Source organism: Ziziphus jujuba, chromosome 1, assembly GCF_031755915.1.
Source record: "Ziziphus jujuba cultivar Dongzao chromosome 1, ASM3175591v1".
Classification (NCBI taxonomy): Eukaryota; Viridiplantae; Streptophyta; class Magnoliopsida; order Rosales; family Rhamnaceae; genus Ziziphus; species Ziziphus jujuba.
Window position 1 is genome coordinate 14,244,148 of NC_083379.1, and position 19,706 is coordinate 14,263,853.

Consider the following 19,706-nt stretch of genomic DNA (forward strand, 5'->3'; position numbering starts at 1 on the left):
TAGTAAGTCATGATGATTTTTTCATTCGAATTTTTTCAATGTTAAAATTTAAAATATAAAATATTTTAGTAATTTAATTAAGTTGGATAATATATTAAACTTCTAGAAAGTCAAAAGAAATCCTGTCTAAATTCATTTAAATTTTCAAAATAATTTTATATTTTAACTTTTAAAGTAATCCAACATCTAAAACATGAGATCCTCTTAATTTCATTAATCATTGTATTAATCTAAAAATTGAAATGTAAAATTATTTTTGAAGTCTAGATGAGTCCAAATATGCTTTATTTTATCATTTTAAAGTTCTAGTACATTATCTAACTTATTTAGACTATTAAAATACTTTTAAAATTTACCTTTTATAACAATTCAATGATTAAAGATAAAGATTTTAAGGGAATTTCGAATAATCTTGATGAAAAACAGTATATATATATATATATATATTAGTGAATTAGAAGTGAAAGAGAGTGGGTTCCAAGAAGTGATCTTTAGCTAGTCCCCTAGAAATTTAAATTTTTTAGCTCATTTTGTCTTTAACTGGTGCATTAGAACCGGTATTTCTGGCACCTTGTCTATTAGTTCTCTACCTAGTGTTTTCTCTTCCTTTGTTTCCCAAGAGAGTGACTGCAAAGCCACCTCATTTTTGTAAGCTTCCCTGTAAGCTTAAAAAAAATAATAATAATAATATAAAAAATAATTAAAAAAATAAAAAAAAAAAGGTGAAAGAGTGTGAGAGAGAGAAATACTAATTTGACTAAGATGGAAGAAAGGAAACACCATTGTTGAAGTAGCACAAATGTTGTGTGGCTCACATGTTGGCACGTTTTAGTCTAGGATACGATGATTATTGTGTTTGGTTGGAAAAGCCTCCTGTATAGTAGTTAGTTATTATTATTACAAAGAATGATGGGATTTGACAATATTTAGGTAGAAGATTGTGTTAATCTCACAAAAAGGTGTAAAATGTGGGAGATCTAGTTTGAGATTGGATTATAGGTAACCTGGGTAAAGTATAGGAAAAATTACATGTAGACTCTGTTTTGTTCTAGTTATATTTAAATTTTATATTTTGAAAAATTCATTATTTAGATTTATTTATTAATTAATTTGAATAGTTAAAAATTATAATATTATTTTTATATTATTTGTTCATTTTATAAAATATTAATTTTTAATTGTTAAAATTAATTAATAAATAAATTTATTTTAATATGGACATAGAGAATTAAAAAAGATGTTAATGATAACTTTTGAAAACATAAAATATAAATATATTGGCAATAAAATCGAGAATGTTTAAATGAAATTTTACCTGAAAGATATGAAAAGTCAGTCAAATCTTTTTGTGCATCATAGCTCCCAATGGGTGCGCCCTATACTTATAATAGCGCAATACATTTGATAGCAACGAGTTCCATTAAGAAATCTTTACTTTAATTTGACTGAGACACTTTAAACCCTCCTCAGGTTTTACCTACTTTATGTCTGATTTTATTTGTTGAAGCTCCCTCCTCTTTTTTATTTTTTTAATCTCGAATGGACAATTAAAATTCATAGTCATTTTTTTATGGTGAGTAAAATTCATAGTCATTATGTTAAAAAAACAGTAGCTATGTTCTTTGTAGGAAATATTGATGAATTTCAAATAAAAACGATATAATTTTGACATCCATATGTATTATATGCATGTACATAAACAGGATAAAAATAAATTACTATATACACTATAATCGAGTTTCAGGAAAAAATAAAAAAATAAAATCTTAAAAATGGAAACAATGAAATAGAGTGATAATGAGAAAAAAATCAACAAAAAAAATTGACAAATCATTCATTTCAATCCTAAAAATGTTAGTATTGAATTTTATTTTATTTTTTTCTTTATTTCCACATTTTTTATTTAGTTTGTTATTTTTATTTAATTTTCATTTTATATGTTCTTCAAACAAATTATTTTCATTGTATATACTCTAAAGTTGTTCGTTATATATATTTAAATTGGTTTGATCACGTCTAGATTCGAATTAATTGTTTGAACTATTTGTAATGTAATCCTATATGCATAACCAGACGGAATAAAATCATCAGGTTATATATACTGAACAATTATAACCCGATTTATATAATTCAGATGAAAATACACCTGTCCGAATTATATATACCGGATTAAAATAAAAAATTAAAAATTAAAAGACAAAAAAAAAAGAAATATATTTTGTAGATAAACTACTCGAAGAGGGATTGTGAAGATGGAGAACACATAACCCAAGCAATCAGCTTTTTCCCATTTTAATTTATTATTATTTATGCCAAAAAAAAAAAAAATGATTCGTGATGAACAAAGGAACAAGCGGCTTGTGAATGTTACTGCAGATTTAGATGTTTTTGGCTACTGCACAAGAAAAGATATATCAGTACAGATTGCTGAAGATGAAGGAGATTTAGGAATTAGCGTTGCATTGTTACGTAAGGATTTAATTGAAAACGGAATTTGGGTTAATAAAATGTGGTATATATAAATATTATATTTAAGAATAAATTAGGTATAAGTAATAGGTATAAATAGCAAAAATAAAAATAAAAATTAATATATATAGAATGCAATATGAGTATCAAAATTTACAGTACGAATAGAACCATCCGATAAAAAACTGATGATATTTAAAAAAAAACAAAAAAATCAAATTGTATTTAAATCAAATTTTAAAAAGGTCAATAAAATTAACTGGATGCGGATGTCCGCAAGTTGTTCCATAAATATTTCAAAATATACATACCAACGCATAAATTTTCTTTCCATGCATATATCATCATGAAAATTAATTCTCCTATAATCAGTTTCGTCTTCCTTTTTTTTTTTTTTTTTTTTTTTTTTTTGGTGTTGAGGGGGAACGAATTTCTTTGTTTAACATAAATAAATATAGGAGTACTTTGAATTGCTGCATAAACTTTGCCAACAAGAAAAGCAAGCTCGCAGAGACAGATTCAAGCAACGTGTAATGCATCTTGAAACATTTACAGTGATACGTTCCTATCATTTTATACAACCAAAAATATGGATAATGCACATGAAAGTTGAAACTGACATGCGGTGTATGTATCAATATCACTGCCTCTTAGCTAATTGCTTCTTTAATCCCTTAAGAATCTTGCCAAACCACATCAAATTCATTGTAGCTAAAACTGATGGCACCACAAAGACCAAAAAGTATCCAAAGATATGCATCTGGATAACCTGCCAAGCCACAATCCATAAATATTTAAATTTTAAATGGTCTAATCAGATGGTGTATTTCGTTTGTAGATATGCTAATTTACAACTTTGAGGACCTGAGACTCACTCTTTATGTACATAGGGCTTGTTCCGGAGACGAGATACAGGTCAATTTTTTAATAAATCCTTTGAAATGGGTCTAATCCTATAATGCACAAGTGCTTAACTTTAAAATGGGTTTTAACATTCTATATCTATTTGCTTATGGGCATAAGACTTTTTAAATATATGTATGCGCTTATGCAGCTTTGTGGTTTAAAGGGCAAGGGTGATCTGTTAAAAACTGTTTCTCAAATCTCTATTCCCTTTGTCTTGTGAACACTCTCCCCATATATGTATACAAGTATTTATTGGCTTGGGAATATGGAAATGGAACATTTCTCAGTTTTTAGTTTCTTTCTTTCTAACAAAAAAAACAAAAAAAGTTTGTATAAGTCACCCTAGAGATAATAGGGAACAAAATTTCTTGAAAATTATATACCACAAAGTACAAACAGGTTGGAAAGTGTAGCTCAACTTTTGCAGAAGTAAAAACTTTCATTTCGCAAAAATCATAAGCCTGGATGCAGTTAGGAATTCTCAGGGAGTACCAACTTACCTGATCATAATGCAAGTAGACATGGTAAAACATGTAACCAAACAGCAGAATTCTCGCGCCCTGCAATCAGAAAGTTCCGTGAGGAAGAATTTATAACATAAACCATGAAGACTAGACCAAAAAGAAACTCTGTTACAAAGCAACAGAGATAGATACTCATGCTGCTATCATCATGCCACAAAGAAAAACTTGAGACGGATTATCTCGAGTGATTAATAGTCAAAGTTGCAACTCAACTAGTTGTATCTCAAGTCTATCTAATAAATACCGTGAGTATGCTGCAAGCTACCACAGTTAATGTGGCTCAACAGTGAACAAGTGAAACTACTCAAAAATTATTCTACGAAAAAATAAAATAAAATAAAAATTTCAGAGGGTTTAAACTCACCAGCCATGCAAAAAAAATGGCAATGCCATTAATGAGATACGCACTGGACCTCTTCATACCAGCTGTATCGAGATACCTTCACAAAATTCATATGTCATATAAAAGTGATAGAACTCCATAACTCATAAAAAATATTAAACCTACCATCTCATATTGACCTCAGGAGTAGTAATCTCGGAGATGAGGACCATGAATGTATAAAGTTGACCTTCTCCAGATAACATGGAATAGGCCACTGCAATTCCGGAAAGAGAGTGGTGGACAACCTAAAATTTGTTATCATCATATTAGAATTGTATAATCTTTCCTTCTGTTTTTTTCTTTCTTTTTTTTATTTTTTTATTTTTTTTTATCGATAGAGAATCTTACACCCTTAAACAAGAAAGATTTGTATTTTCTGCCTTGCAATCTGTAACACTTATATTTTCTTTTCTTTCTTTGTTTCCTTTCCTTCTCATTCCATTATTACCTTTTGTGCCAATACTCCATTACTCTAATTAAAAGTTCAAATGTTCATAAATGATGTTTTTGCATCATATGTGAGGAGGATTGGAACTCCCCTCGAGGTTAAACTGAAAAAATGTATGGCAGAAGATTTTTTTTTTGTTTTTAAATTTCATATGAAGATACTTGATAATTAGAATACGAGTGAATAAAACCAAAAGTTTCATTACCTAAGAAAAAATTATCAATGGAGAGCATATACTTACATACTCCATTCCACCTAGAGAGGGGTATAGCCATAGAATCATTAAGAGATCAGCACTGAAGTATCCAACAGAAACCTGTCAAAGATCACTCCGATTGAAATATATGGAAAGTAATAACTCTTACTTTTGGTGAGACTTGAGATAACAAATCTGAAGTATACAGAGGTAAATAAAAAATTTGTCGAGATGAGAAAAGCTTGGAAGGAGAAAAAGAACAGGGGGCAAGACAGGGCTAGCAGAAAAGGTCCACAGTTTATCAATAACTAACTGAAGTAGTAGGACCACTAAAGTGCTAATAAAAACAGAGCTATGGGAATCTCCTGTGCTTCTTCTTCTACTTGAGAAAATGATTTTCCCCAATTCTATTCATGATGAAGAGTACATCCATATAGCACTGTAACTAGGGTTATGCCTCAATATATCATATTAAAGACAAGGAAGCGTATGTAGTCAAGAAATAAAATATAGATATAATTCTATCTTAAAATATTAAAATCACTATGATGGTGACATTCCTTGGGGTAGTGAAGACACAAGTTAATTTTGTTAATACAGTGCTTATAACGGTTAAAAAGACAAAAGTAAATTTGTAGCATGCATACATCTCATCGGAAAAGAAAAGAAAAAACAGAAACAATCTCTCATTGTCCGAAATCACCAAAGATGTCATAGCAAATCTTAACAATATCCCAAAAGAATTTTGTGTGCACAGCAACCTAAAAACTATTTTTACCAATTATTGTGCATCAAATTATCATCAAGATAAAATCGGCAAAAAGACTATACATAACATTTTCAAATAAGTTAAAGAGTCAAATATTTTGAAAAATAAAAGAATAAGATACAATTACCCCTAATGCGAAAGTAGACATTGGTGAGCTTCGAAATGTAACAATTCCAGCAAGCTGTTGGTCAGAAAACAGATCTGACCAGAAGACAAAGTACAAGGACGTAGCAGTTATAAAAATGGCATGAACAGTCGAGATACCTCTGTGAAAATATTAGTACTAACTTAGTACATCTTTAAATCAACAATTTCAAGAAGAAAAAATATGAGTTAAAAAGGTAGAGGAAAAACAAACTCACCGATTGTTCCACTCGATGCGTTGCATTTTTGTTAGACTAGCATAACTCTTGAAGTAAAAGGTACTGATTAACTGGGTTAGATCATAGACCTATGTTTAAAAGAAAAAAAAAGTTAAAAACAGAAAGTGAAAACCAAGGAGTTGTCAAAACACCGGCTTCAAAAACTAGTTTTAGTGTTTTAAACATGAACAACTTCATCTGCATCAAAACACAGAAAACCAGCACTCATTTGGTATAGCAATCCCAAAATTTGACCCCTACAAGAAGAACAGAAAACAAAAAAATAAAAATAAAAATAGAAAGTGAAATGAGATAAGAGCATACCAATTTGCACAAAAATATGCCACCAAGAATGGAAGTATACGGTATAAAGGGGTCTGAAAGTAAGTAGTTTTTAACCAACACCTCAGCCTGACTTTGGTAAGACTTTATAGCCATGACTGTCTTTTTTGACATTGCCATTGTCAACACATTCATTGAACTATAAGTTTGACTAGCAGATCTTAATTCTCTTCTGTAATATCTGCTACTTTTTCCACTCTTCATTTTCCTGTTTCATCTCCTCTTTAGCAGAACAAAATGTTAGCAATAAAGTCAGCAGATATAAAAGGGTCATATCAAACTTAAAAATGGCTTAAAATAATTATAGTCTGGAAGAGCTCCTCTTTAGTCATTTAGAATATAGATGTTACCAAAAAGTTAAACGTTAAAATGCTTGTTGATAAAAATATGTAGATCCAAATTAGGTAAACTTTTATGCGAATTTAATATGAGATAACCAAGTTTTTCATTGATTCAATATCCAGTAATGACCAGTTAACTGAATCAGTAAAAAATTGATAGTCTTGAAGAAAACACGTGTTTGTTAATGGCATTTGATTAAAATTAAATAAATCCTACATTAACATGTGATACACAATTTATACAACAAAAACAGCAGTTCGAATTTCTCAAACAAGTAGAGAGCTAGAGACATAAAAATCCATACAAATGATTTTAAAAAAATGAAATCCAGCAACAGCCAGAAGATGAAACGATTTAAATTATCAAAAACCAAACCCTGATTGAATGACGAGCAAAATTCAGACACATGCATAAAATAACAAAGAAATCCAACAAATGAAACACTATTTACACATTGAATAAGCAACAAAACTTTCTAAATTTGATTGAAGGACTTGCCACAAAAATCAGATACTTACATACATTGAACAAGAATACAAGTAACACAACCAGAAAGATCAAAAGACATTAAATTCTCAAGAGCGATTCACTCAATTCTCAAGTCAATGTAAAATGCACTAGCACCTGAAGATCAAATCCATTAACAGAAAACAGAAGAAGCTTTAACGAAGAGAACAGAAATTTAGACAAAGATGCACACAATCAAATAATATAATGAATCAAGCAGCAATGCAAATTCCAGGAACGGAAAAACAACAAATGAAGACAAATCAAACTCTGGGACTAATCACAACCAAAATTTTCACCCATATTGAAAAAAGGAAAACCCAAAAATAACCCAACAAAAATTTAACCATAAGCATGAGATCAGAAACTTACAAGAAGCAAAAACAGATAGAAATTTCAAAAGAAACCCCAGAAGGCTACCAAAGAGAAGATCATCCAAGAAGCTGACATATGGGTTTGCAGCGCTCACCAAAAGCCACAAAGCTCCATGAAATTGAAGAACAACCCAAAAGAACCCATGCACACATCAGCAAAAACAAGCAGACGATGCGATCACAGAACAAAGCCAGAAACAATAAAAACCCACAAATGGGCAAATGACATAGAAAATGTGAGAATGGCGGGGTTTCTGTTTGAGATGGAAAAAATCAAGATAACAATGTGGGAAGCTGAAGAGGGAAAAAAAAAATAATAAATAAAAATAAAAATTGGAGGAAAACGAAGCCCAATTGAAAATGAAAATGCAAAAAAGCAATGCAATGCAATTCAATGGCAATGATTCCAAACGAACAACCAACAGAATCACCAAATAAACAAACGAATAGAATAATGGTGACAAGATGGTGGTGGTGGGAGTATGGGATGGGGGGATAGAGAGAGAGATACGTGTGGCAGTGTGTACGGGTGAGTTGGTTTTTTTTGGTTTTTCTGGGGGCCAGGAAGGTCCCTCTTTCTGGTTGGTTGAGAGACCCGTGTGGATTACATTTTCTTGTCATCCAATCAAATGGCCATCTGAGAAACAGGAATATTGTGATCTGTGATCACCCTCTGCCTCCTGCTGTGCCTTCTTATTTTATTTTGCTTTATTTTAAATTTTGTCAATAATTTTATTATTTTATTTTATTTTATTTTTATTTTTTTCCATTACAACTTTGAAGAAGTGGGAATTTTTAAAGCACCGACCAAAATCATAAATTTCAATCCAACATCATCATTCTGGAGTAATTTTTCTTTTTTTTTAATATGAAAATGGATGTTTCAAACTCATATATTCAATATAAGTTGAAAAAAATCAAATTACTTTTCAAAACGTGATAATTTTGAGATAAGCGATTTGTAGCCACACTACAATATTTGGTAATGATACTGCTATTTAAATAATATATATATATATATATATTTATTTTTTCAGTCTAAACTTACTCATTTGTCATCAAAAAGGTCATTAGCAACTTTGAACAAAATAAACAATAAATATACCATACACAATATCACTTTTGGAATAATACTTAAAAAAAAAAAAACATTTTTTTAAGCCCACTAACAATGTGGAAAAGATGAACAAATTAAAATTAAAATGTTAAAAAGAAAAAAAAAAAAAAAACTTTAATGTGTTTTCTTCTCATATTTTATTTAGTTCTTCTATGAGGTGGTCAAAACGACCCTTTTTTAATATTAAAAATGAAAAAGATTCAAACTTAAATAATTATCAAAAAACTATATATATGGATTTTTTCGATTGGGTTGTCCTCCAAAGTTTAAAACCACCCTTCTTAAATTTGGTAGACCAAACATTGCGTCTTTTATTTTTAATTTTTTTGGTAAGTAGACTGAAAATTGCTCCTATCAACCCTAGTTAAGTTCTTTATTTATTCTTTCACTATAGTCTTAGATTATCCTATCAACCCTAGTAAAGTTCTTTATTTATTCTTTCACTATAGTCTTAGATTATCATGTGCTTACAGCTAGCATAGCAGGAATACCGCCCGAACCATCTCACCAACCGTCTTATGCAAGTTCATATTGACAAATATTATTTTCAATGTCTACAATACCAACCAAGTACAAATTTTTATTTGTACTTTTTTTTATCTAACAAATTAAATACAAACCTAAGTAAGATAAAGTTTTTTTTTTCAAAACAATATCCATATCAAAATAGAATAAATTTAGAATAATCATAAATTTGATTTTTTTTAAATGATTTACTTTTCTATATATATATGCCAATATCAATTTAATACTATTAAAAATTTTTCACGTAATTGATTATCCAAATTTTGAGCAAAATATTTGATGGATGTAATATTGCTCATATCGAAAACATATTGAGTTTGTACCATTCTTATATTTAGTAATGTCCATAGTCTAAGCAACTTATTCATATTGGAGAGTTTTCAATGACATTAGCTACATTTTACAGGAGAGTGAAAAAGAAGAAAGGATATGATGCTTTCACTTTTCTAGGTAAGGCAGTCTAATCCATGTGCTATCGTTAGGTCCAATATGCCTGTCAGCCAGCTTTGGCTAGCATTATCCTTGAAGATCCATTTCTTGGAATCTCAATTAGACTTCCCACTTCCAAAGGAAAATACTATGTTATTGTAAAACCTATGCATACACATATATAACTTCAAGGCAAAAAGCCAAAGTTGGCAAACAACAACAAAAAAAAAAAAAAAAAAAAACTGTTTTGTTCCATGATAAGCGAGCAGAGATCCTCAGAATCATATGGTTTTCAATTACCAAAGCATCCCAAGTCCCAACTTGCAAGAGTTATCAAATAATATTCAAAACTAAGTAAGTTTTGCTAGTTCCTAACACAGTAGTTAAACAGGGTCAAATAGGTCCTTTTCTGCATAAATTACATAGAAGGAGCCAAGAGTTGAAATAGGCTCTCATCAACATACAAGGGGAAAAAAAATGATGATATTTGTCAGCCTTATTAGAGACAGAATTTACAAGCATCAAAACTTTGGAACCTTGTTTTTTAAACCATCCCTTAAAGAAGAGGAAGATGACGAGGAAGACAAACCAACATGGTTGAACCCCGCCTTGTCCTTTGTAAATGCCTTGTGAACATCCTCCTTAAGTTCCATGAAGCGCGTCCTCTTGATTCTCTGCTCATCAAGTGTGCCTTTATCAAGATAAAACATTTCATTCATGTCATCGTCCATGAACTTATCCAGAACTTCCGAGCAATGAGGAAAGTAGCGCCTGCCCATCTCCACTGTCACCGTCATAACACCCAAAGATAGAATCAGACAACAGAATTTAACTAGCAGATTGTCAATTATTTGACTTGGGATCTACATTATAGCAACTTGTTTAGTGCTGTAAGTAAATTCTCATATGAGAAATTAAAACAAGAGTAAAAATGCATGTAATTTAGAAATTTTAGTTTTCAATGAAAACAAATGTGGGATTCCTTCTCTTTTCCTCTCCCTACCAGAAACCTTTAAAAATGTCTATAATTCTAGTTTTCCTTATGTTGTGCTTAATGAAGAGATAAGCCAAGTCAGAATTGCTTATGAACTAGAAAACCAACAAGTGCCAACATGCTAAATCCAAGATTTTACATGCCCTTGACGAGTCATTGAACAAAGATTAAACGTGTAATAGCCCCAATATCTTACTTTATCAGTTGTTTTATGCAGGAGATGAATCTAGTTGTCACTTTAGGTGTCAGAATGAGATGTGCATACAAAATATGTTATGGGTTAAGTGTTTGCTTAACTATATCAATTTTACTCAACCACAATACATCATTAGTCTGTAAACAAGAAAAGATTATATAAGCAATTACTACTAATAAAAATTATTTAACAAATTATAATGAACCGTCAACAAAACAAAACATAAAAAAAATAAAAATAAAAAACACTAGACATTAGAAAGAAGATAAGGAAAAAAAAAAAAAAAATAGATTACCAAAATCATAAATGAAACAAGTATGGAATAACTTAAACTGGCCAATACCATTTTATTTTATTTTTTAATTAGGGAAACCAAGAAAAAAAAAAAAAAAAAAAAAGGGAAAAAAAGCTTCAATTATTGAATAACTTTTCTGTTTTTAAAACTAAAAAAACACAGTTTTTTAGTACATGCCCAAACAAGCTCTGAGATTGCTACTCCAATTTTAAAATACAAGTCCAGAAAGCAATCACAATAAGGTATTCATTTGATTAAAGTAAAATGAAAATAACATAAAAGAATAATAACCACAGATACGACACAACCATCAGAGAAAGAGAAAAAGATAGAACAGTGTAGCCCTTAAAAGGTCAACTCATTTTCTCTCTGTATTATCAATTGGTTGTTTTTGAAAAGGCAAGACTAACTAAAACAAAAGATGTCTAATGAGTATGGAAAATAACTCAGAAATCTACCACAGCTTAGAGCCATCATATAGGGAATTGACGACCACAAAATAATTTTACAAATGGAAACAGAATACCCAAGAGTCTAAATCCAAAGAAAAGAAAAACAATCGCATCCCATCATATATTTTTCGTGGTAAGAACCCTCCATGAACAAGAGAAATAAGGAAGTTTGAACTATTAAATTGTGGGAGGTGTGTTGTTCATAAGAAAGCATGAAAGAACTTTGGAAGTGTTAAACCATTTTTTATTTTTTTTTAATCTACTTAAATGTCTTTTGACACTTTATTTTTACGGCTAACACACTTGCTCCTACACTATTTTTTGCATTTTCAGATTCTATTGTTTCTTCATGCTTTTAGCATTAGTATAATTCTTTCTGTACTTGAGTTGCATTCCCTAGGCACTTTTTCCATAAAATATTGAGGTATATAATTTTTTAAATCAGAGGCATTACATTACCTGTTTTTATGAGGGCTTCCATCCTAGAACGAAGTCTTTTGTTCCGCATGATTGGCGTCTCATTTAAATCAACCTCCCTCAAAGTTCCACTTGATCCTTTTGATGCAGAAAGCCCAGCAAACTCTGATGTAGTTTCAGCATGAGCAATGTCCATGGCTAGCTTAGCTTCAGTAGGGAAGAACAATCGAGCAAATGCCACTGCAATACAAAGTACTACTGAGCATTTATCCATGTAAGCATTAGGAAATTTCCCAGACTAAGAAGCAGAGACCACATTCTAAGTTTACAAACATCCATGAGACTGCCCACTATTTACTATGCTTAACAGGAAGTAATAAACGACATGAGAATAGAAAAATTCCAATAATAAACTAACAACAAATCAAAATTCCATTTAAATTCAAAAGTAAAATTTAGTCTCTTCACGGAAGAAATGATAAGCTACTTCCATAAGATTTCTAGCATATATCTACAGTCTTAGATCTGCCATTGCATTGCATTCACTAATTAGCAGATGTAGGATCAAAGAAAATTAATACCTCTGTTTTCCAGGTAGAGCAACTTCATGTGCAGATCATCAGCCACCAATGGAGAAGATATGGATGCATCACCAACCATTGGGCTTCTCCGCATTTCTCTTTCAAGAACATCAATGCATATCCGGTCTTTGTTAGCTTCTTGCCCCTGCTTTGTTTTCGCATGATAATCCTTTGGCCTTGTCAATCTACGGCAAATGCTAACAGCACTTCGACCATCCAAAGTAAGTTCTGAAGCATGAGCTCCTTTGGTCAAAAGTGATACTATAACTGATGGTTCCTTGCGCATTGCAGCAATGTGAAGCACAGTATAACCCCGAGAATTTTGAAGGTTGACATCAGCCAGACCAAGACCAAGCACCTCAGAGACAACCTTAGGATCACAATAAGCTGCAGCATAATGGAGAGCATTTGCTTCATCTAAGGTTATATTAGACTCAGATAAGAGAAGTTTCACAAGTTCAACATCATCCGAGTCTAAGGCTTTATGTATTCTCCTGATTCTCTTTTCACGCAAGGGATCCACAACCTCTAAATTTTGTTCATCATTGTTCTGAGACTTGGGGCGGAGCAATTTAATGTTTGCTACAACTTCATGGGGAAGCTCCTTCTCAAGAGAAATGATGTCAAGATCTGATCGTGCCACCCTATCAACACATTGAGAAACTAGCTGATTCAATTGGCAATGGAACGCAACCACAAGAATTGGGATGACATCTTCTACAAGGGCTTTCCCAACGAAGTTAAGAAGACGGCGCTGCAATCACGTAGAACATGAAGTCAGAAATAAATTTCCATTTGTTATAAAGCCTAAATTTTAGTTTGCAAGATGGAAAAAAGTTGAATAATATTCAATATTCTCCTATCACATATAATATAATGAAGATGTTCCACATAAACAGGAAATGCATATTATGGGTTTGAATACTGTCAAACTGAAATAAAATAATTTTTTTTTTTTTTTTTTTTTTTTGGGTTTGTTTGTTTGTTTGTTTGTTATGGATGAAATAAAATAAAAGTAAAATGTCCATGTTTGTACCCCAAAAGATATAATCAGGTTCCACATATGCTTGTATGAATTAAGGAAAACAAATTCATAAATCAAATTTGCCCTCTTGGCCTTTGGCCATATTAAGTTTTCCCTGGATAAATAAATTATACATAAGCTAGCCATTCTGCCCCACTCTAACTGTCTGTTGGGCCTAACTCCTATAGTTTGTAAAAGATTTTATTTCTAACCACGTTCTCTATACATGAACCTGGTCAGGACGAACATGCTTTAAAAGCTTCATTAAAAGCGTCACATTTTGCAATAAACTATTTGATTTTAGCATCTTTCTATATCTTCAACTATGCATTTTGACGATTACCAAATTATTTTAAAAAAAAAAAAAAAAACTATGCAGTTCAACAAAAAATTATAAATTTGTGGACGCTGCTTTTGATGTGAAAAAGTAGTTACGCAGGGATAAATATATATATACATAAAAGTAACAGCAACGTTTTAAAATCCACTCCCAAGCAGCATGGAAAATGCAGAAGCACCGCTAAAGAACTTTTAAACAGAAGTAACTGTGTTTTAAAAAGCCAAAAAAGAAGCACCTCATAAGCTACAATATGATCTATAAATAAAAAGATATTTTTTTCCTCCACAAATATCCTGAATTCACAAGAACGTCGAACTCTTAAATGCTTGAAATTTACAAAAAGAATTTACCATGGTACGCATAACACTCACCTGGAATAGTGAAACCAGCTCCGACATTTGAAAAATGGATGAGGCATACATCATTTCCACAGCAAAATTAATAGCAGGTCCACAAGCATCATGGGGACATCTATTATCTACACAAGTTGACACCTCCATGGGAAAGGGCTTCAACTTCCCAGTATACAAATAATTCATGAAAACCAAGAAGGCCTCATGTCCAACCTTGCCATAAGGCAACAACTTGCTCATGCAATACTTTGGTTTGCCTTCCTTCTCTGAATCCCCTTTATCTTGCTTGAATAAATCATGAAAAAACCTACTCCTAACGGCAAATATACACCGGTGAATTCCGACTGGAATTCCTTCAACTATAACTTCAGCATCACTATAATCATAACTGGAATCAACCAAGAGCAACTCCAAATTAGAACTAAGCTTGTTTAAACTTATTACTTCAAGACTAGGCACTTCCGAGGCAGATGATAGCTTATGGCTAATCGAGCCATTTGATATATTGGAAGATGAAGTGAAGCTCAACGAGGATGATGGTTCAGCTGATATAGCCATTAATCAACTTGATTTCCAACTTGGGTGGGAATGTTGAAGCCTATTACACCTCTACATGAACCATAAACCCGAAATCCCTATCACAACTGCTTGCCTGATAGAATAAAAAGCCCCAGTTTTGAAACTCTTTGATTGTTAACTACAAAAATATGAAAATATACAACGATGTTTCTGATTGCTATAAGAAAATAGCTATGCTCAAGTCCTCGAAACGGGACCTTAACGGGAAAATCATTAACAGGGGATGAAGAATATCGACAAAATACATAAAAGGAGAGGATCCAAACTAAAGGCAAATTAAAAATTTAACAGTCAGAAACAGAAATTTGACCAAAGTGAGGAATAGAACTGCTAAGTTTGAAATGGGTAATAATCACAAGACTTGCATAAATAGATGAAACCTGAGTATCAAATCCCACAATTCCTACAAACCGACAAAACTTGAATGGAATTCATTATGATTAGAACCAAATCGGATTTCTTGCACTTTCTGCAGCTTCCACAGCAGAACAGATCACTAACAAATCTAAGCCCCCCCAACAAAAAGAGGAAAAGGGAAAAAAAAAAAAAAAAATCTATAAAAGGAAAATTGTTAAGTACTCAATATGCTTAGACAAAAAATTGGTTCCAAATCTTACATTAACTTCAACAACCAAACGAAGACTCAAAAGCCAAGAAACGAATCAACCCGGAAGAAACACCCAAAAAAAAAAAAAAAAAAAAAAAAAACCACTTCAGCCTCAACGACTAAAAACCGAACCTTGATTTGTTATCCACTAAAAACTAACTAGATGAAATTACCCAGAAGAAAGGGAATAAAAAATAAAAATAAAAGAATAAAAAAGCTGCAATTCTATCCTATAGAAGCAAGAGCAGACAGCATCAAAATCCAAGAAATTCTCAAATTGACAAAAGGGGAGAGAGAAAAAGGAAGAGAGAGGCCAAAAGATTGGTGATGATGATGAAAGGGTACGTCCCGCGGAGACCACGAAATTTCATTTTTCACTTTCAAAGCCCAATTTTGGTGAAAGAGAGAGAAAGTTTGAGGAATAGAAAGAGAGAGAGAGAGAGAGAGAGAGAGAGAGAGAGAAGTAGATTTGGAGGGTGCGTCTGTGTTTTCGTTTGGGAGATGAAGTCGTTTAGGTGACGATGCGAATGGCATCAGCCATCGCTGCTGGGCTCGGCTTACGTCGTTGATGGCGTCAGCTTTTCTTGAGAGAAAGTGAAAGGTAGACGTAATTTAATGAAAAATACAAAATAATAAATAACAATAATAATAAAAAAATAGTGTTTGGTTCGTAGGAAATTGATGGGAAAGAGCCCGAAACCACGAAAAAAAAAAAAAAAAGTCTTTGTTTCCCTCATCATTCACGTTGTTTCAGTGTGGCTTTGTTTGTGAATTGCGTGGTGGTTTCGTGTCGGTAACAGTAAACATTACTAATATATTTCCCAATTGCCCATTCGGGTTTAAGGTACGGGTCTATTGGGTCAATGGTAAAATTCAACAATCCGACCCGACCCATTTTTGGGATTGGAATGTGAAAGAGCCCAACAATATTAGATCAAAATCCACATAAACATTCTTCTGCCTTTTGTCATATTTTCATTTTTATTGTAATTTACATCCATTTATTTATTGTTTTTGTCAAATATTAGTTAACAATAATGTTTCTTAATATTTGTAATATTAATTATATGCATAAACTTTTACAGCATTTATGATTTGTTTGTACAGACACTTAGTATATGGTAAGCTTTTTTTTTGGTTGAAATTACTATACCGTAAGCTTGTTTGCATATTTGGAACTTGTTTTATGAACTTTGTGTATTTATAGATAAATAAATATATTAAACAAATGTATTATAAAACAAGCAAAACCGTAGGTAATGGTTAGTTGGACGGTGATAGAGGTAGATTGATGGGTTATTAAACAAAATAGGTATTTCATCATCATATTTTATTTTATTTTATTTTATTACAATTCATACTCACTTATTTATTGTTTTTGTCAAATATTAGTTATAAATAATGCTTCTTAATATTTGTAATATTAATTATATGCATAAACTTATACAACATTTAAGACTTGTTTGGATAAACACTTAGAATACGGTAAGCTTGTTTGCTTATTTGGAATTTGTTTATGAATTTAGTGTACATATAGATAAAATACATAAATAATATCAAACAAAAGTATTATAAAACAAGCAAAACTGTAGTCCATGGTTAGTTGGACGGTGATAGAGGTGAGATTGATGTGTTGGGATGAGAAAGATATGGTCGGTGTATTGGGCACAACCAAATTTGGCAAGGCAAGAAGGTCGTTCCTGTAGAAATGACAGTGGGACAAAACACAAAGGGAGAGGATTTTCCAATGGAGAATAAGGGTAAAGATAGAGAACTCCTTTCTCCACCATAAAAAATAATAATAATAACAATGCAAAAAAAAAAATATTATTTACCCAAAATTTGGTAGAAACTTCATTGACATCTTCGACAGTTGAAAAATTATCACTTTTAAGTTTGGATAATTATGATTTACCATTTTGCAATTGATTTTGATAAAATTGATTTATCAAAAAGCTTATTTTAACATTATTTGTTAAAATAAATATGACATTATTGTTATTCAATAATTTAGTTTTATAATAGTGTATATCTACTATAAATTATATCAAAGTTTTATTTTTATATAAAAGTATAATAAAAATAAAACTTTGATATTTATTTTAAAATTGGTAAGATAGAATTTTCATAAATCAGTAAACTAAAAAATCAACTCCAAAAGTGGTAAATGGAGATTTTTCCTAAATCTCATAGGTGTAAATTGATTTTTAAAATATTTTAGGAGTTAATAAATTTTCATCAAACTTTAAAGGTGTAGGTGAAATTTTTTCCAAAAAAAAAAAAAAACTAATGTTTTTTAAATTTTTAACACATGAAATATACATCTTTTATACTAATATAGTTTATTCTATAAAAGATATAATAATATATGTATTTTTTTTGACACATTACAATGAGAATATATGTTAGTTTAATTATGTTTAAACAAAATATAGTATATAGGAAAGACTTTTATATGCCACTTTATTTTTTAAAATCTGTTTATGTGGAAATGTTTAAAGTTGTCATTTACCCTTTTAATGAAGATATTGAAATTTACCAAACCAAATTTTATCAATAATGTTGGGATAAAAGATTAATTATATTAAAATATTAAAATATATAATCAGATTTAAATAAAATACTTGTTAATATAAAATTTTTATTTTTCAATTTACATAAAACATTAAAATTTATAATACCATTCATTATCCATCGCATTTCAATAAAAATCATTTTTTTAAATAAAAATTTAATATATCATTTTGAATATTAATTTTTATAATACTTAATATGATCCGATGATAGTTGAAAATATATTTTAATTTAATAAAATAAAATATATATTAGTTGAGACTGATGATTAAAACATATAGAGGCAAATAAAAACTCAATTTGTAATTCCTCTCCAAGATAGGAGCCTTTTATCTTACCCTTGCCCTGTTCCCTAATTAAGTAGAGGAATCCTACACTCCATTAGGTGGCAAAACCTATGAGAATCGAGACCATGAGATCATTTCCAAATCGATCCTTTTGGTAAATTTTGGTCTTTGACTCAAATTTGATGATTGTTTTCCTTTTTTGGTAATTAGCCTTGATGAATGTTTGTTTTTAGTAATGAGCTTTGATGATTGTTAAATGTACAGTACAGGGGTTTGTTTTTATTGGGAGAGTTTATATATATATATATATATATTTTATTAGTGATGGTAAAGTAAAAAAGTGTAGCATTTGCATTGAAATAAATTGTAAAAGTATTTATTTATAATAGTTGAAAAAACTAAAATGGAAGTTTCTGTAATTTGTTCTTTTTCAGAAGATTGACTACATTTTTTAGGGTAGATTTATAAAATAGTCATCTCTATTAACTTTTAAAAGTTCGTATATATTTTGAAAAATTATAGTGTAGGGGCTATGTAGCTCCACCACATTTTATTTTGTTTCGATTTAGCATTTCTTTCTTTTTTTTTCTTTTTTTTTTTTGTTTTCTGGAAAAGTACTTCATTTTTAAGAAATTACGTATAAAGTCTCTTTGCAATTTCTTTTGTTTTAAGTTTAATCTCATCTGGTAGACAAACGTTAGAAAACCTCAATTTAACGTATGCCAATACACACACACACATATATATATATATATATATATGTATTAGTCAATATATATCTATATACAAGTCAACCTTTATATTTTTCCCAAATAACCATTTGAACTTTTTTCCCATATTAATGTGCAAAAACGAACTTATTTTATTATTTTATTATCGTAGTTTCTCATTTATTTATAAATTCAAATACCTGTTCCAAAGAAAAAAAAGAAAAAAGAATTTGCATAAGAGGGGAAAAAGAAAACAAGTAGATAAAGGAAAATAATATAATTGTTGTTTAAAAACAAGTATAAAGAAAATGAGGATATAACAGTAAATTGGTTGTCTGTACATGTATAATTTTATTGAAAGAAACAAAATATGAGTTAAACTAAAATATAATTTTTTTTGAAGAAAAAGAAAAAAAACAAAACAGAAAACGATTAATATAAATCTTGAAAAAGAAAAAAAAAGAAAAAAGAAAGAGCTCATGGAGAACCGATGAGTATAAAACCATATGAAAACTGTCGTCCTAAATCTAAATCTCAATCTCTAATCTAAAACCCCCATAATTAAACTTTAAAGTCCCCCTCCACTTTTCTTCGATTCCACT

General features: G+C 30.5%; 2 protein-coding genes across 4 annotated transcripts; both read right to left on the reverse strand.

Moving 5' to 3' along the window:
* Positions 1 to 2,899: 2,899 nt before the first annotated feature.
* LOC107418773 (uncharacterized) lies at positions 2,900 to 8,248 on the reverse strand. 3 transcript variants are annotated; one of them, XM_025069034.3, is made up of 10 exons: positions 7,623 to 8,248; positions 7,262 to 7,367; positions 6,384 to 6,623; positions 6,060 to 6,148; positions 5,825 to 5,963; positions 4,974 to 5,048; positions 4,408 to 4,529; positions 4,264 to 4,339; positions 3,876 to 3,935; positions 2,900 to 3,238 (listed from the first exon to the last, which is right to left on the reverse strand). In XM_025069034.3, the coding sequence occupies exons 3-10, from the start codon at positions 6,603 to 6,605 to the stop codon at positions 3,110 to 3,112; spliced, it is 912 nt and encodes a 303-aa protein (XP_024924802.3). In that variant the 5' UTR covers positions 6,606 to 6,623; positions 7,262 to 7,367; positions 7,623 to 8,248; the 3' UTR covers positions 2,900 to 3,109. The 3 variants fall into 3 exon arrangements, with proteins under 3 accessions (XP_024924802.3, XP_024924809.3, XP_015882960.3); XM_025069041.3 differs by lacking the exon at positions 7,262 to 7,367 and having other exon boundaries at positions 7,671 to 8,248; XM_016027474.4 differs by lacking the exon at positions 7,262 to 7,367.
* A 1,719-nt stretch (positions 8,249 to 9,967) lies between these two features.
* Positions 9,968 to 16,236, reverse strand: LOC107418766 (BTB/POZ domain and ankyrin repeat-containing protein NPR1). The gene is made up of 4 exons (XM_016027469.4): positions 14,366 to 16,236; positions 12,631 to 13,384; positions 12,092 to 12,289; positions 9,968 to 10,479 (listed from the first exon to the last, which is right to left on the reverse strand). Exons 1-4 carry the CDS (start codon positions 14,903 to 14,905, stop codon positions 10,217 to 10,219), a joined length of 1,755 nt encoding a protein of 584 aa, XP_015882955.3. The 5' UTR covers positions 14,906 to 16,236; the 3' UTR covers positions 9,968 to 10,216.
* Between the last annotated feature and the right edge of the window lie 3,470 nt (positions 16,237 to 19,706).

Bases quoted from the DNA above. Each gene is read 5' to 3' on its own strand.
- LOC107418773 (XM_025069041.3), bottom strand. From the start codon at position 6,605: ATGAAGAGTGGAAAAAGTAGCAGATATTACAGAAGAGAATTAAGATCT. The intron at 4,340-4,407 runs GTAGGTTTAATA...AATTTTGTGAAG, and splicing joins CCTGAGGTCAATATGAGATG to GTATCTCGATACAGCTGGTA. The intron at 3,936-4,263 runs GTGAGTTTAAAC...TTCTGATTGCAG, and splicing joins CCATTTTTTTTGCATGGCTG to GGCGCGAGAATTCTGCTGTT.
- LOC107418766 (XM_016027469.4), bottom strand. From the start codon at position 14,905: ATGGCTATATCAGCTGAACCATCATCCTCGTTGAGCTTCACTTCATCT. The intron at 12,290-12,630 runs GTATTAATTTTC...TTTGTATTGCAG, and splicing joins GCTCTACCTGGAAAACAGAG to TGGCATTTGCTCGATTGTTC. The intron at 10,480-12,091 runs GTAATGTAATGC...TGACGGTGACAG, and splicing joins GGAAGCCCTCATAAAAACAG to TGGAGATGGGCAGGCGCTAC.